The 17,035-nt window shown below is 38.8% G+C and overlaps 1 protein-coding gene across 1 annotated transcript in view; it reads right to left on the reverse strand.

The window, feature by feature from the left end:
• Positions 1-4,409: 4,409 nt before the first annotated feature.
• LOC114666887 (basement membrane-specific heparan sulfate proteoglycan core protein-like) overlaps positions 4,410-17,035 on the reverse strand; it is a 35,388-nt gene continuing 22,762 nt past the window's right edge. The window contains exons 6-10 of the mRNA XM_028821927.2: positions 10,861-11,127; positions 10,429-10,461; positions 8,650-8,826; positions 6,162-6,257; positions 4,410-6,055 (exon numbers count right to left, since the gene is read on the reverse strand). Of these exons, the coding sequence (XP_028677760.2) occupies positions 5,952-6,055; positions 6,162-6,257; positions 8,650-8,826; positions 10,429-10,461; positions 10,861-11,127 (677 nt within the window). The 3' untranslated portion in view covers positions 4,410-5,951. The remainder of the gene's footprint in view (positions 6,056-6,161; positions 6,258-8,649; positions 8,827-10,428; positions 10,462-10,860; positions 11,128-17,035) is intronic.

The following is a 17,035-nucleotide window of genomic DNA, read 5'->3' on the forward strand; positions in this document are numbered from 1 at the left end:
ATCATCAACATTGGGTGCATAAACATTTATCAAAATCATTTTACTGTTATATAAGTTGCCCATGACCATCACATATCTCCCTTCAGGGTCCAATACTACATCTGATGCTACAAATGGAACTGTTCTATGTATGAGAATTCCCACCCCTCTAGTTTTCTTTATAAAGCTAGAATGGAACATTTGGCCAGTCCAGTCTCTTTGTAGTCTGAACTGATCCTTGGTTAGTAAGTGGGTCTCCTGTAAAAATACTATTTTAGCGTTTAAGCCTGTTAAGTGAGAGCATACTTTCTTTCTCTTTAATTCGTGATTCAGGCCTTTAACATTCCAGCTCACAAAGTTAACTGTTCCATCATGGAGACATTGATTCTGAGTTTTTAATGTCATTATAGTTTAATTGGTAATATGGCAGTTTTAATCTTAGTTTCAAGATTCCCCATGAGTTATTTCATTTTAGCCTATTGTTGCATTGATATTTATAATTATAAGGATTACAAGAATAGATTAGATATAACCTGCTCTCCTTCTCTCCCCCCTTTATCCCCCCACCCCCCATTTTGCCTCCCCACATGAGGCTTGATCCCACTTCGTGATGTCCCAGTCCTCTGACATACGAAGAGACAGAGCACGTCCAAAACAAAACAAACCCCACCCTGCAGCGGCGTTAGAAAGTTAAAACAGAGATATATTTTGCAGCTAAATTCTTAATACTGTCTGCCGAAAATATTATCATTAACAGTATTTAAGCTTGAAATAATCTTCAGCGCTTTTAAGTTAAGATATTAAGATTAAAATAAAAAAAAAAAAGAAGAATCAACCCTGGGAATGATTTTATAAACTAGTCTAGGATAAACCTGGTAATTCCTACTGTAATAGTATAATGGTAATAGTATAAATAGTAGAAAAAGGAATAAACCAAGGGTATGATGTTAAACAGTCTACTTTAAGATATAGTAGAATTAAAAAAAAAAAAAAAACCAGCACTTCTCCCTCTGCAATTTCCAAATCCCTCAGTACCTCCTTAGTAGTCCCTGTAACCTCTGGGAGGTTATCCACTTGCTCACTTGTGAACTCCTGAGAAAAATGTAAGTTTAGGGCATCTGCTATTTCACTGTCTGTATCTTTTAATTCCCTTTTACTATTCCTGATGCACTTGACCTCCTCCTTGACTGTTCTTTTACTACTAAAATACTGAAAGAATCTCTTAGGGTCGTCTTTCGCCTTATCTGCTATATTCCTCTCCAACTGTCTTTTAGCCTCCCTGATATCCTTCTTAATGGTTGCCCTCATGTTCTCATACGCTCTACAATTCACTTTGCAGTTATTAGTGTTATACGCCTTATAAAGCAGTTTTTTCCTTTGCAACTTCTTTTTTAAATCTTTATTAATCCACTGTGGAGTTTTTTTTAGTTCCCTATTAATTCCAAATTTAGGTATGTCTCTGTCCTGCATTACATGTAAAACATTTCTAAACCTGTTCCACTGCTCCTCGACTGTCTCCACCCTTAAAAGCTTATCCCAGTGTATCCTACTTAGACTTTGTCGCATCTGCTCAAAATTAGCCCTACCAAAGTTCAACTTAACAATTTTACTCTTTGCATATGCACTCTTACAAAATACTGAGAATTGAATTACATTATGGTCACTTGACCCTAGTGGTTCAATCACCTCTACACCCTCAATTCTATCCTAATTATTGCAAAATGCTAAATCCAGGCAGGCTTCACCCCGTGTTGGTGCTTTAACATGCTGTGTTAGAAAACAGTCACTGATTACTTCTAAAAACTCCTGCTCTTATGCTCCTCCATCTGTAAGGTTATCCCAGTTAATATTTGGATAATTAAAGTCCCCCATGACTAAACTTGCCTTTTTGATATTACTAAAAAGATGTGTGTTGAAATTACTGTCTGAATTGGGCGATCCGTAACATACTCCTAAAATAAGACCTCTTTCCCTAATATGTTCCAGGTGAAGCCACACGTCCTCACTAAGATGGGCTCATCATCCAACTGAAGATGACTTACATTTAAATTCTGTGTGGCATAAACAGCAACCCCACCTCCTTTTCTGTTCTGTCTATCCTTCCTAAAAAATATGTATCCCTCTATGTTACACTCATCCCCATCTTTGTTATTTAGCCAGGTTTCTGTTATTGCTATAATATCATAATTATGCTCTGCTACATATACTCCAACTCACTTACCTTATTTTTGATACTTCTAGCGTTAAGGCAAGCTATTTTTAAAGTGTTACTCCTTCTACATTTAAATGTTTGCTTAGAATTTACATTACTATGCATTCTTGTTTCTACACCGTTGTTTGTTCTACCATGTATAGATCTAAACCTGGCCTGTCCTAAACTCCCTGCCCCCAGATTCCCTCGTTTAAACAATCTTCCTAATTTCTTTTTTATTTTGGAAGACTGACACATTTTTGTGTTTATTCATTTATTGTTTTTGTTTCTTTTTCATTTGGGGACTTGTAATACTCATTGTAAATATAGTACAGTTTCACTGTTTTTTGGGACATTGCTTCTTTGTGTTTTGTGCAGTCAGGACTGTGTAAGAAAACCTGCCTTTTACTATTTTCTGTGCCCCTGGAAATAAAAACTCACTGGTTTTTGCAATACAAGATTTTTGTGTCTGCGTCTCCCTGTCTAACACCTCTCAATTCTGATCGGTTTTGAACTACAAGACACCCAGTGTGTAGTGTGGTACCATCTTTCCCACTACATGGGGTGTCACAAAGTAAATGTAAAGTATTACATGTAGGAGTTTTAAAAAATGTTAGGTTTGAATACACAATGGGCACTCTTAAAATCGAAAGTACACCTTATGAGAAGGATTTTGGAGTCACAGTGGACTCGACACTCTCAACTGCCAGACAGTGTTCAGAGGCCATTAAGAAGGCTAACAGAATGTCAGGTTATATAGCGCCTTGATATGTGGAGTACAAGTGACAGGAGGTTCTGCTCAAGTCTTTATAACACACTGGTGAGGCCTCATCTGGAGTACTGGGTGCAGTTTTGGTCTCCAGGCTACAAAAAGGACATAGCAGCGCTAGAAAAAGTCCAGAGAAGAGCAATTAGGCTGAGTCCAGGGCTACAGGGGGTGAATTATGAGGAAAGATTAAAAGAGCTTAAACAAAAGAAGATTAAGAGGAGACATGATTTATAGTGCTTAAAACTATGAGGGGAATTAGTCCAGTGGATAGAGACTGTTACTTTAAAATGATTTCAGCAAGAACACAGGGACACAGTTGAAAACTTTTTAAGGATAGATTTTGTAACAATATTCAGAAGTTTTTCTTCACACAGAAACTCATAGATACTCAGCAGAATAAATTGCTAAGTAGTGTGGTAGACAACAGAATATTTAGGACCTTCAAAAGTGGACTTGATGTTATTTTGCTTGGATGGCCTATTCTTGTCTAGATTGTTCTAAAGTTCTAATGTTCTATCATATTCTTGTGTAGTGATGTCTTGTTTTCTCCATGAATGGCAACAAATTGGTGACCGCAGTGCTGGGAGACAGTTCATGGAGGTGGTGCATAATGACATCACTAGTGTGAATTTTTAAAAAGTCAGCATCACAAGTACCTAATTCATCCAAGATTAGATACCTGAAAGAAAATTATCTTATTTTGTATTGTTAGTTTTTGATTCTACTTGTTACAACATTCTGTTCTGCCCTCTGATTGTGGTTTACATCTGATGTTTCTTGGCTAAAGTTACATGTATCCTTTTTAGCTTGTGATGCACTGCTCTGTCCATCCATCCATTGTCTCCCGCTTATCCGAGGTCGGGTCGTGGGGGCAGCAGCTTGAGCAGAGATGCCCAGACTTCCCTCTCCCCGGCCACTTCTTCTAGCTCTTCTGGGAGAATCCCAAGGCGTTCCCAGGCCAGTCGAGAGACATAGTCCCTCCAACGTGTCCTGGGTCTTCCCCGGGGCCTCCTCCCAGTTAGACGTGCCCGGAACACCTCACCAGGGAGGCGTCCAGGAGGCATCCTGATCAGATGCCCGAGCCATCTCATCTGACTCCTCTCGATGCGGAGGAGCAGCGGCTCTACTCTGAGCTCCTCCCGGATGACTGAGCTTCTCACCCTATCTTTAAGGAAAAGCCCAGACACCCAGTGGAGGAAACTCATTTCAGCCGCTTGTATTCGCGATCTCGTTCTTTCTGGTGCTCTGTTTTCTGATTAAGATTCTGGCTACACGTACTGAGCTTTGGTATTTAACCCGTGTCTTCTCGGTTGCAACCCCACATGCATTCTGACTTCTCAGTGTCATCTCCTGGTTCTGTTTTCTCTCTGAACTGCTGTCACTGTGTGCTAGCAGTACAAGTACAGCTTTATAAAAATCAGAAAGAGAGATAGGAACTGTAAAAGCCCAAATAAGTAAAATGAGAGTTCCTTTATGTTTAAAGTTTTATTAAACAAAATGTTAAAAGTGAAGAACAATGATAAAGACAAAAGCAAAACAGAAATCAAAAATAACATACTATATACCAAAAGACAAACCTTAACAGTAACCATACACAAAAATCATTAAAAATAAATAAATATAAAAAAAATTTAAAAAGTGAAATCCAAAATCCAAAGATGACTTTTACAACAAAAGTTTAACTCCGACTTTTAGAGGCCTAAAGGCAGCCTTACAGGTAGAGTGTCAGGTGGCACTGCCCCCTAAGGCTCAACGTAAAGAGGACGAGTGGCATAATATAAAAGACTAATAAATACATAATTATTAACACAATGCAACAAAACAATATTTGTAAAATAAAAATAAAATACAAATAAAAACATATTCATTAACAAAGCAACATTTAAAGAAAAATAAACAAAATTAAATAAAAAGAAACACATTTGAGCCAAGGTTTTGAAACCCTGGCTAATTTCCTAACAGTTTTATCTTGGATTTTGGATTCCTTTCCGATATTTTTATATTTAGTTTCATTTTGTATTTAGTGCCTTTTTTAATTTTTTACATTTTTTTTGATATCTTTTGGAATTTTGATTCTTTGTCTTGCATTGTTGTATTTTCTGTATTTAATTTAATAAATTAAATATTAATATTTTTGATAATTTAAACCACGGATTATTTTGGTTTTACTCTCCCTTTCTGAGATGCTAAGCCTTAGCCATTTTATGGGCTGTTATGCCTCTTTTGTACTATATTATAGAATCATTAAAAAGTCTATTTTTTTTGTAGATGTAATTGCGTTCATGCAGACCAAACTTTAGGAACATACCAACGCTAGCCGTCGCTTTACCCTTTAAAAAGGACACTTTTAAGTAATGCTTCTATGATTTTACCAAGAGAATGTTTTGTGGGATTTGTCTGCAATGGACCACTGCTGCTGTCAGGATGGTCTCTTACCATCACTGCCTTGAATTAGATTAAGATGGCAGAATGTGTGCCTGCCTCCAATCAGCTCTCAGTACAAATGAGTTGTTAAGTGTGAGAAAAGACTGCAGCTCCCAGTGTCACAACATGTGGGAAAATTTTATAATTTTTATTTCACTATTTAATTTTAATAAAATAAGGCTCCTTCTATTTAAAATAAAACATATTAAAAAGAGATTGGACTGGTGCCTTGTATACGTTTCATGGATTCGTGGAGGCACTTGATATTAATGAAGGCTTTAACATCCATTACATTAACAAAAGACAGAAAAGAAGGACATCATCCATGTGAGAGTGACGGCATATCACATCACTATCCTATACCGTACACTTATTCTCACACATACAGTACTATATAGTGTTCATACAGTAGCTGTTCAGTCTAGTTTTAAGAAGCAATGCCTTGAATTAGGAAATGTAGAAGAGACTCTGCCTCTGAAACACACAGTGTACCAGCCGTCTCATTGTGCCACCAAGTCATCTTCCACACCTTTTCTCTACCACAAACGCTCTGTCCTTAAAGGTTACTTATGTTCATTTTGGGTACAGTTACACAGAAGTTTTGTTAATTGACCTGGAACTTCCAGTATCCATCTGCTGTTCATAGCGGATCAGTTGCACACCTCGCCTCCGAAAGTGGATGGACTTGGTTACTATTGGGGAGGATGACAGACAGAGAGCGACAGTTACTTATAAGTACATCAACAAGACTTACAGTAGCTGCTATTCTAGTTCCACCTCTTGTCTTTTGTCTGTTACCTGAGTATCTCTTGTTTGGGATCAGCAGAGCTACTGATACCAGGGCCACAATGATCAACGCTGAGCCAATACCCACAGCAATCCAGAGCCACATACCTGAAACAGAGCAGAAAAGCAGAGCATGAAGGCTACGAAATAAGAAGGACTTTAAAAAAAGAAAAGAAAAAACATCATTTAAAGGCCACCACATTTTCGGCAAATAGGGAATGCAGAATAGGAACTTCTGTTCTCTTCTCCTCCATTGTCATCTGGCGACAGTTCATCAGTTAATTGCCTGGCAGTGGGTTTCTAGTAGCACTCACCAACTTCCGAGTGCATTCAAATGAACTGCAAGGGACTGTGGGTCGACCCCACCCTTATAGGGATGACTGTAGTCCCTTGCAGTGTTGGGCAGGCGGTCCTGCATCTTGGGGAACCACCCATAAAACCCAAGGTACATATGACAAGATACACAGATACATCAAAACTAAATGATCGATAAATGTCACGTAACCAAAGACGCCAAAAAAGTACAAAACAGATGTAAATACGGCATTTGAATTCCAACCAGGGCCGAGGGCTCCAGAACTGTGACTGTGTCTCACTTTGTTTTTGACTTTTTCTCTTATAATTGACCTTGGACCCTGCAGAGATTTATTTTTTTCCAGGGGATGATGCTGACTGGTGTTTTGTTTTCCTCTCCTCTGTTGCCAACTGCCGATAGTTCAACAGTAAAATGAATGGACAGATAGTGCTAGGCTACATTTATGCTAATCAGTTTCAAATGACTTTATGTATTCATTTTGTGATTAGTGAAGTTTATATCTATAGAGCGCTCTGTGTCTACAAACAATAAACTGCAATAAATGGATTATAACATAATGGCATTAATCCTGCTTAATCTAGTTCAGGAAGATATCAGCAGCACTAGACTGGAAACAGACCTAGACAGGAGACCAGTCCATGACAGGACCCACTCACATATACTGCTACTTTAGAGTTTCCAACTAAAATAACCTGTCTGCGAGAAGAAAACCCACAATCAATCAACAATCAAGCACAGGATGTTGGATCCATGAAAAGGCCATACTGACACTGTGCTTTTGGGCCATCACAGAACATGAGTAACTAAAATGAACATCTACAGAAAACATTCTTGGAATATAGAAAGTATCAAACATTTACTCAGAAGTGTGTACAGTGATCCCTCGCTATATCGCGCTTCGTCTTTCACGGCTTCACTCCATCGCGGATTTTAAATGTAAGCATATGTGAATATATATCGCGGATTTTTCACTGCTTCGCAGATGTCTGCGGTCTACAGTACGTGTGCTTCCTCAGTTGATTTGCCCATTTGAATTCAAACAAGGGACGCATTTGAATTCAAACAAGGGACGCTATTGGCGGATGGCTGAGAAGCTACCCAATCAGAGCCTTCGGTTAAGTTCCTGTGTGCTGCTGATTGGCTCAGCGACGGAGTGCTGCATTAACCAGGAAGTCTAATCTCACTCATTCAGCATTAACGCACGTTACTGCTACTGCTGCAGGAGCAGTGTCCAAGCGCCAACAGAAGATGCAAATGATTGCAGAAAAGGTAAAAGTTTTGGATATGTTGAAGGAAGGGAACAGCTACACCGCTGCAGGACACCATTACAGCATCAATGAGTCCACGATTCTTTTTATTTAAAAAGGAGGAAAAGCATATAAGATATACGGCCGCAGTGTCCTTTAACCAGGGTGCAAAACGAGTTGCAAGTGGACGTGATAAGGCAGTAGTCTGGATGGAATCTGCTTTAGGGATTTGGATTGAAGAGTGATGGAAGAAGAACAACGGCGGTGCTAAACAGTCGCCTGAAGAGGCTCCTTTAGAAGAGCTGTAACGCTATCCTTTGTTGTGCAGTAAAATTAAACTCATCGTTATCGGACAAGTCGTCGTGTCATTGTTGGTGAGTAACCATAATTAATTATCTACATACAGTACTTATTACATGTACATAGTTTAATGTCACTGTATACAATTTTTCTTGCATTGTACGTATTTATTGCTGGTGGCCTGTCTGTCGTAATGGCTGTAACACATATGTGATATCGGAGACGCTCGATATCTTTAAAATAATATTTAGGTTTTACTGTATGTAAACTGTGTTTACATACATAATTTCAACGAATCTTACCTAATATCTAAGAGAATACAAAGGGTTTATGCTGTATAATTGTGCGTGAAATGTTTATAATAGTGTGGGAGAGTTTATAAGGGCTTAAAATATATAAAAATAACCATATAAACATAAGGTTTCTACTTCGCGGATTTTCTTATTTCGTGGGTGGCTCTGGAACGCAACCCCCGCGATGGAGGAGGGATTACTGTATACATGTGGTGAGATGATATAAACCCTAGAAAGGGGATCTCCATATTCCACTGGAATGATCAGCCTATTATCATGAAACCATTTTGATTCAATTCAGTACTTAGCAGTGTGCTCATATTATGAAGGAAGAAAAGGCCTACTTGTTGGAGTCTTGTCCTCATTGGTTTTGGATTTCTTTTCTGCAGGGTTTCCTTTCCCCAAATGGGATGCCTGTTGGGATTTGTCTTCAGTTTCACTCTTTTCGCGGTCTGAACGTTTGGGGGAAATGGACGTTGGGAGTGGATGTTGGGTATCCTCAGAGCTGTCTGCTGGAGGAGCTGTATGGCAAGATACACTCATTAAAATGACAAGGAGATACATAGCTACATTAAACAGAACACATGTACATGTGAAAACTGTGCTAACTGCCAAATAAAAACACATGCAGGGTTACGGAAAACAGGACTGACCTGCTCAGAAATAAAGACTGTAGTCAAATGAATACTGCCATACAAATGTCTTGCACCAGTTTCACGTTTCATATCATCACCTTTTCTGGTTATCGAGTACTGCTCTTTTTTAGCAATTGCCGAGATGCAAGATGTAATGTTTCAGCTCTCAGCTACTTTGTGGAATTGTTGGGATACAACACTGTACACATCTTTTTGTGAAGTATTTTTTAAAAAACAGTTGGCAGATTGATCTCATTTATCCAGGCATCTCAACCTCAGCCAAAAGCAAGAGTAGGACTCCTTGGAACAGCACATGACTCGCAAAAAAGGGTAGACCTAGGGAAGCAGTTTCACTTCCCAGAAAGCATCTTAGAGACCATCCTCAGGCCAGACATCCTGCTACTAGAGGCATTTCTTCAAAATACTGACTCTTGTGGCAAACTTCCAAGTTCTCCAATTTCAGGGTTCACTGCAATATGGATACTTTAAAATAAATCATTATGTACCGACGTTCACTGGATGGCATTCACAAAAGCTCTGTTATCCTCAGTTTAGGTAAAGGTTAGGGTTAGGGTTTGCCTTTGCCCAAATGAGCATTTCATATACCCTTCACTATTACTCGCTTTTCAGCTATTCCTCGCTGGGGCTGCATTTTTACTTTTTTTGTTTTTATTTATTCCTAGTATGACATTCCAGACCTATACTAGTCAGTTCCCTGGAGATCTCCGCCATTCAAACCTCTCTGCTGTTCTTGAACCTACAATATAAAGTGTCAAATCGTGTTTCACATTTTCCTTCATTTCTGTAAAATCGATTATGACCTTTTTACTTTAATGATAATAAGGACTCAGATGGCTTAGATTGCTCAACAAATAGTCATTACATTTTATAGGGTATTATTAAATTATCTGATCCACTTAATCCAATTCAGGTTCATAAGTGATTGAAGCTTCCTTCAGTAGAACTGGGCACAAGGCAGTAATCAACAGTCTATCGTAGGACTCACACTTACATGCACTGGCACTAATACCATGTACAGGATAATGGCCAGTCAAAAAAACAGGAAGGAGGTAGAGAAATAACCACTACATACTGTAGGCGACAACTGGGAGTGGGATTTAAATCCATTATGTTGGATCCACAAAGTGGCAGAGCTACCCGTTGTGCCATTATTCGGCCCCGCTGCATGTCATATGCTACACATTAGTGAATGTTTAAACAAATATGACATTTTTTAGTTCTTCCTTGTTACTGTCTATCATAATTTTATGCAAAGCAGAATATTCTTTATGGATTTATTTTACCATTAAATTGTAGGAAATGCTCAAGAGAAAAGAGTGGACTGCAGTGCCCACTACAGTTTGCTAACAGAATGAACATTAAACTGCTACTACACCAGCCCCAGAAGCAGTCTTTTTGCCGTTCCCTGAATTATTCACACTAGACACAAACACACTTGGTATAATAAATCCATTTTCAGATACTTACAATGAAACGTAGATGACTTCTGGACCTCTTCTTCTGTCAGGTTACCAGAAAAGAGAAGCACAATAGACAAGGTAGGTTTACTTTTAATACACTTTGATCAAGCATTAAAAAAAATAAACAAAATAAAGATACAAGGTGTATCTACTGATGCTAGTCTCTAAATTAGGAGTCAAAAAATAAATTGTCTAATTGGATATAATTCTCAATCTTCTGTACCTTAGCCATTCTGTCTCTCTGATAGAAAATTTACTGTGTTGCCTGAACCAGATCTAGAATCAGACAATGCCAGTTCAATCTGTATGTGTACCACCTCGTGGGGAGGTCTATTTAACCAGGAGGAGGAGGAGGGCAAACACTTCTAACTACTTGTTGGCAAAACAGATGTGACCCAAGAAAGGTCAAGTGCCACTTTCGCTTGTCAAGGCCACTTACCATTTACAAAAGGCTGAAAATGCTGAATGTATTCTGAGTAAAGTGACTGCTTGGTCTTCATTTGACCCTGACACCAAAAGTAAGTCTCATTGTCCACACTGTTCACAGGTACAGTTATATTCCCTTCAACAGTACTTTGCCAAACACTACCAGATATGTTCTGTTTGCTTTTGTACCAGTAATATTTCCAACCATTTCCCTTAATGGAGCAGCTCAGATGAAGGGAGTTTTCAGTTTGCTGATAGAACAATTCAGGTTTAGGCAGTGCTGCAATACAAAAGAAGATTGTTAGGTGGGAGGCTTTGTTCTCCTTGTCCAATACATTTGAAGAGCTTGAGTCAGATGCATGGCATTGATAAGGCAGAATAAAGGTAGATTAGAACTGCCAGGCAAGAGGAAAAGAGGAAGGCCGAAGAGAAGGTGTATGGATGTGGAGAGAGAGGACATGCAGGTGATGGGTGTAACAGAGGAAGATAAAGATAGGAAGATATGGAAAGAGATGAGCCGCTGTGGCAACCCCTAATGGAAGCAGCAGAAATAAGAAGAAGAAGGTGCTGTTTTCTTTGTGGGGATGAAAATCACAACCATGTGGGACAAACGGAGAGGAGACTGTCACAAGAAGTAAATGTTTAAATGGCTGGAATGAATGTAAATATTTGAAGACTCATTAAATTGCTGATAAACTTTCTAACCTACCAAAGTAGGCTCAGTAGGAATGTACTGACCCATTCCTATAGTCGTGGTCTGAAATCTAATAAATGAAGGCAGATATCGAACGAGTCAACAGGACCAGATAATGTTTATCCTAGAAGGCTTCAGCAATTTGTGAGTACACATATAAAACCCTTGAAGCATCTGTTTAGGAAGTCACTGTGCATTGGGGAAATTCAAAAGGACTGGGAAATGGCCAACATTATCTTATCTTGTAATTTAAAAGGGGAATCAGGCACATCCAAGTAACTTTAGGCCAGTAAGCTTAATGTGCATCACTGGTAAATTAATGGTAAGAATTATTAAGGATAAGCAACACATGGCAAGAACAGGAGTTTTACTGAACAGTCAGCATCGGTTTAGAAGAGGGAGGTCGTGATTTACCAACATGCTGGAATTCTATGAGGAAGCAACGAAATGATTTGAGCAAAGTGGAGCAAATTATATCCTCAAGAAGCATTTGATAAGGTGCCACATGAGAGGTTGGGCATCAAATTAAAAGAAGTGGGAGCTCAGGGTGATGTTTGTAGATGGGTACAGAATTGGCTCAGACACAGGAAGCAGTGGGTGATGGTGCAAGGAACCTCATCAGAACTGGCTGATGTTAAGAGTGGTGTCCCTCAGGGGTCAGTGCTAGGTCTTTATATACATATAAATGATTTGAATAGGAATATAAATAACAAGCTGGTTAAGTATGCAAATGATACCAAGGTAAGTGCAAAGGCAGATAATCGAGATTCCACTGAATCATTACAGAGGGGTTTGGGCAGATTTGTGGGAGATGAAATTTAATGTCACCAAATGTAAAGCATTACATGTAGGAAGTAAGAATGTTAGATCTGAATACAGAATGCAAGTTTTGAAAGTACACCTTATGAGAAGGATTTAGGAGTCATAGTGGACTCTACACTATCAACTGACACATGAAGTTCAGAAGCCACTAAGAAGGCTAACAGAATATCAGGTTATATAGCGCCCTGATGTGTGGAGTACAAGTTTAAGGAGGTTCTGCTCAAGCTTTATAATGCACTGATGAGGCCTCATCTGGAGTACTGTGTGCAGTTTTGGTCTCCAGCCTGCAAAATGAACATAGCAGCACTAGATAAAGTCCAGAGAAGAGTGACTAGGCTCATTCCAGGGCTACAGGATATGAATTATGAGGAATTATGAGGAAAGTTTTAAAGAGCTGAGCCTTTTCAGTTTAAGTATAAAGAGATTAAGAGGCGACATGACTGAAGTGTTTAAAATTATGAAGGGAATTAGTCCAGTGGATTGAGACTGTTATTTTAAAATGAGTTCATCAACAAAACAGAGGCACAGCTAGAAATTTGTTAAGGGTAAATTTCACACAAACATTAGGAAGTTTATCTTTACAAAGAGAACTACAGACACATAGAATACGTTACCATGTAGTGAGGTAGACAGTAGGAGCTAAGGAACCTTCAAAAATTCGACTTGATGTTATTTTGAGGGATTTAGGTGGTGAGGACTGGAGTGCTTTGTAGGGCCTGTCTCATCTAATGTTTTCTACTGTTCTAACATTCTAATGTTCTAAAAAGTGGCAACCACTGATATCATTCAGCCATACCACATGCGCTTCAGAAGAGGTCATCCACCTGAAGCTAAGCCTGTTTGGGCCTGACCAGAACTTGGATGAGAGACCATTTAAGAACTCTTGGGTTGCTGCTGCAAGAAATGTTGGTGAGGCCAGCAGGAGGAACTTACCCTGTGGTCTGAGTGAACTAGGGCATGACGAAGGGACACTGTCCTGTAAAAATGGCACCGAGATGAGACGCAAAACAGAGGCCCCAAGTCTCTGTGATTTTAAAAGATCACTGGGCATCCTTCATAAAGAGTAGGGTGTATACTGATGTCCACCGTAAATTGCCCACCAAGGCCTAGTTATTCTGGTCCCCTAATCATGCCCTGTCTCTAACTGGTTCTCTCACTCTCACACTTTCACCACCTAACAGCTAATGTGTGGTGAGCGTACTGGCGCAAAAATGGCTGCCGTCACCTCATCCAGGTGGTCGCTACACATTAGTGGTGGTTGACGTGGCTCCCCACTCACTGAAGTGCTTTAAGTAGTGAGAAAAGTGCTGTATAAATGTAAAGAATTATTATTATTGTTATTATTATTTAACAGGATGATAAACCTTAACAATTGCTATCCATCACCATTCTCCAAATTATTATGATTGGCACTTTTTATTAATTTTTAGAAGTTTTTCTGAATCCTTATGGCTGATCCTTATTTGCAGGTATAGGCTTTTTGGGTCACACAATTAATTTCTGGCTTAATTCACTTAATAAAATGTTTTCATATATGTTTCATTTTGACACCATCTTGATTTTCATCCATGCCCCATTTTTAGTATTCCAGTTATTAAGATGCTCATTGATACAATGAGTTAATGTTTTGCTTGTGACAACCTTTCTTCCTCAGACTTTGCAGATAATTCAACAGAAATCTCTGTGTGGTTGTTGTTTTGCTGTGTATTAGTATTAGTAGATCTGCTTTTTGGCTTAAACTTTGATTTTTGATTTAAGATTAGGGTCTGATGACAGACAAAAGAGATTCTCAGCTGCGATCTTCTTGCTTTTGGATGTTATGTTGTTTCTTCTCTCAGTCACCTCCAATATTCACAAATTGCCTGTTTTTACAGCAAATATCACGCAACTAACTAAATCCAGGTAGAGCATTTTTTCAGGTAAATATTTCTTAACCAGACAGACAATAAAAGGAAAAAGGTTTTAATTATCCTGATTTCAAAAGCTGAGAGATGCAGTTAACTAATACCCATTAGGAAAAGTGAAAACTTCCTAATTTAGATACGTAATTCAGCTAAAGTGATTTGGGTTTAATATCTCCAGGCTAAAATTAGCAGGACCAGTCCAAGCTTAGTGTCAGATGGAAGTCTAAGAAGTGAAAATGTAGACCCCCATTTAGTGCTCATGGTAACAATTTATATCCGGAGTAGATACTGTTAATGCTAAAAATAAAATTAACACTGGGTTTGATTTCAATATTTCAGAAATTAGAATTTCTAGCTGTGTAAATCCAGAAACTCAAGTAAATGACTCCTGGGAACAAAAGCATCTGACTTTGAGGCTTATTTGGATCCATTTACTATTGACAGAATTTCTACTTTGTTTTAGTAAAGAGGAAATGGCAGAGCCTAATTGTTTCCAGCCCTTGACAAAATGTTACAGGAGGAGGAATGGGCTAGCGAGGTAAGACTCGAGGCTTTCTATGCTTGATCCTGTAAGCACGGGTGTCAAACTCCGGTCCTGGTGGCCCGCAGTGGCTGCAGGTTTTCATTCTGACTCTTTTCCTAATCAGTGACCAGTTTTCACTGCTAATTATCTTCTTTTCCCTTCATGTTAATAGCCCTGTTTTTAAGGATTCAGTCCTCTGAATTGATTGTTTTCTTCTTTAAATGACAGCCAAACAGAAATGAGACATGAAACAAGCCAACAGATGACCAGCTAAACTGGGGCTTCAAACTCCAACCAATTTCTGAATGAGAAGCTGATTCTGGCTTTAATTAAACCTGTTATTTAATTTCACAGCTTGTTGCCGCTCTCATTCTGCTACAGCAGACATTTCCAAAACTGTTGATTTTTCTGTTTTTTTCTAAGAACACCATCAAAATGTTTTGGTGACCTGAGAGATCAACCTTACTGAGACCTTCACCTTTCTTTATGTTCAGATATTGTGTGATGGGCACAGGTGAGCTGGTCATTTGGCGGCTTGTTTTGTGTCTCATTATTATTTGGCTGCAAATTAAGGAATAAAAAACAACAAAGGGGCCTGAGTCAAGTTAATTAAAACTAAATAAAAAGAAGTTAATTATCAGCAAAAACTGGTCACTAATGAAGAACATGGTTAGAATGAAAACATGCAGCCACTGCGGCCTTCTAGGACTGGAGTGAAGTAGCATCTAAACTGCAAAAAAGCAGCAAAACAAAAAAAGCTAAGAAGACCCTTTTTAAAGGGCGGTGTTGCAGATCATCTTGAAAATATTTTATTTTTTTGTAGTTGGTTGAACTAATATGAAATGTTACCATTACCAAGGAGCTGTGTTCACAGTACCACATGCGTATGTATATACAATATAGTTTATTGTGAACACAGCATGTTAACGGTCCCCTTTCTTAGTATTAATCATGGATCTCACAAAGAAATATTCATGTATCTACAATCTATTTTCAAACATATTGTTCTGGGTGGGCTTCAGGGGGACCATACCTGACTTGTCAAAATGCAAGGAAAATCCAGTAATGATTTTTTTATGTGGAAAAATAATTCTTTTGTATTTAATAAGTACTGTAAAAATATATAAATTGAATTCACAAAGAATTTAAGCAGGAAAGGTGCCTTTATAGCAGCCACGACTGCACTGCTTGCCCAGATTGGTGGTAACTAAGTGTTACGTTAAGCAGGTGCTTGCCTACTAATGTAGGCTGATGATAATTGCAGAGAACATCATTTTTCAAAATTTGTAGTATGGATATCAGACAATGCATAAAATCATTCTCACAGTTTTGATTACAGGCAAGATTTGAAAGGACTCTGACCCTAAAGCAATTATTTCTGCAGAAAACTCCCCCATTGGTGTCGATTGGAGACAGAAAGCTGTTAACAAGTGGTTAGGAATGGGGGCACAAAGGGGGCACCAAGCAGAGACAAACTAAATCACAAGACTCAGACAATCCTCAGGAAGTTGTACTAAATACATAGGGAGCCCCTTGAGCGGAGAGTTCTCACATTCATCTCTCTCTGCTCTGCATGTTCAGTACTCTACAGTCATATGAAAACGTTTGGGAACCCCTCTCAGCCTGCATAATAATTGACTCTCCTTTCAACAAAAAAAGATAACAGTGGTATGTCTTTCATTTCCTAGGAACATCTGAGTACTGCGGTGTTTTCCGAACAAAGATTTTTAGGTGAAGCAGTATTTAGTTGTGTGAAAAACTGGCTGTACAAAAATGTGGGTCCCCTTGTAATTTTGTTGATTTGAATGCCTGTCATTGCTCAATGCTGATTACTTACAACACCAAATTGGTTGGATCAGCTCGTTAAGCCTTGAACTTCATAGACAGGTGAGTCCACTCATGAGATATAAAGGTATTTAAGGTGGTCAATTGCAAGTTGTGCTTCCCTTTGACTCTCCTCTGAAGAGTGACAGCATGGGATCCTCAAAGCAACTCTCAAAAGATCTGAAAACCAAGATTGTTCAGTCTCATGGTTTAGGGGAAGGCTACAAAAAGCTATCTCAGAGGTTTAAACTGTCAGTTTCAACTGTAAGGAATGTAATCAGGAAATGAAAGGCCACAGGCACAGTTGCTGTTAAACCCAGAAGGTCTGGCAGGCCAAGAAAAATACAGGAGCGGCATATGAGCAGGATTGTGAGAATGGTTACAGACAACCCACAGATCACCTCCAAAGACCTGCAAGAAC

This window comes from Erpetoichthys calabaricus, chromosome 16, assembly GCF_900747795.2.
Source record: "Erpetoichthys calabaricus chromosome 16, fErpCal1.3, whole genome shotgun sequence".
NCBI lineage: Eukaryota > Metazoa > Chordata > Cladistia > Polypteriformes > Polypteridae > Erpetoichthys > Erpetoichthys calabaricus.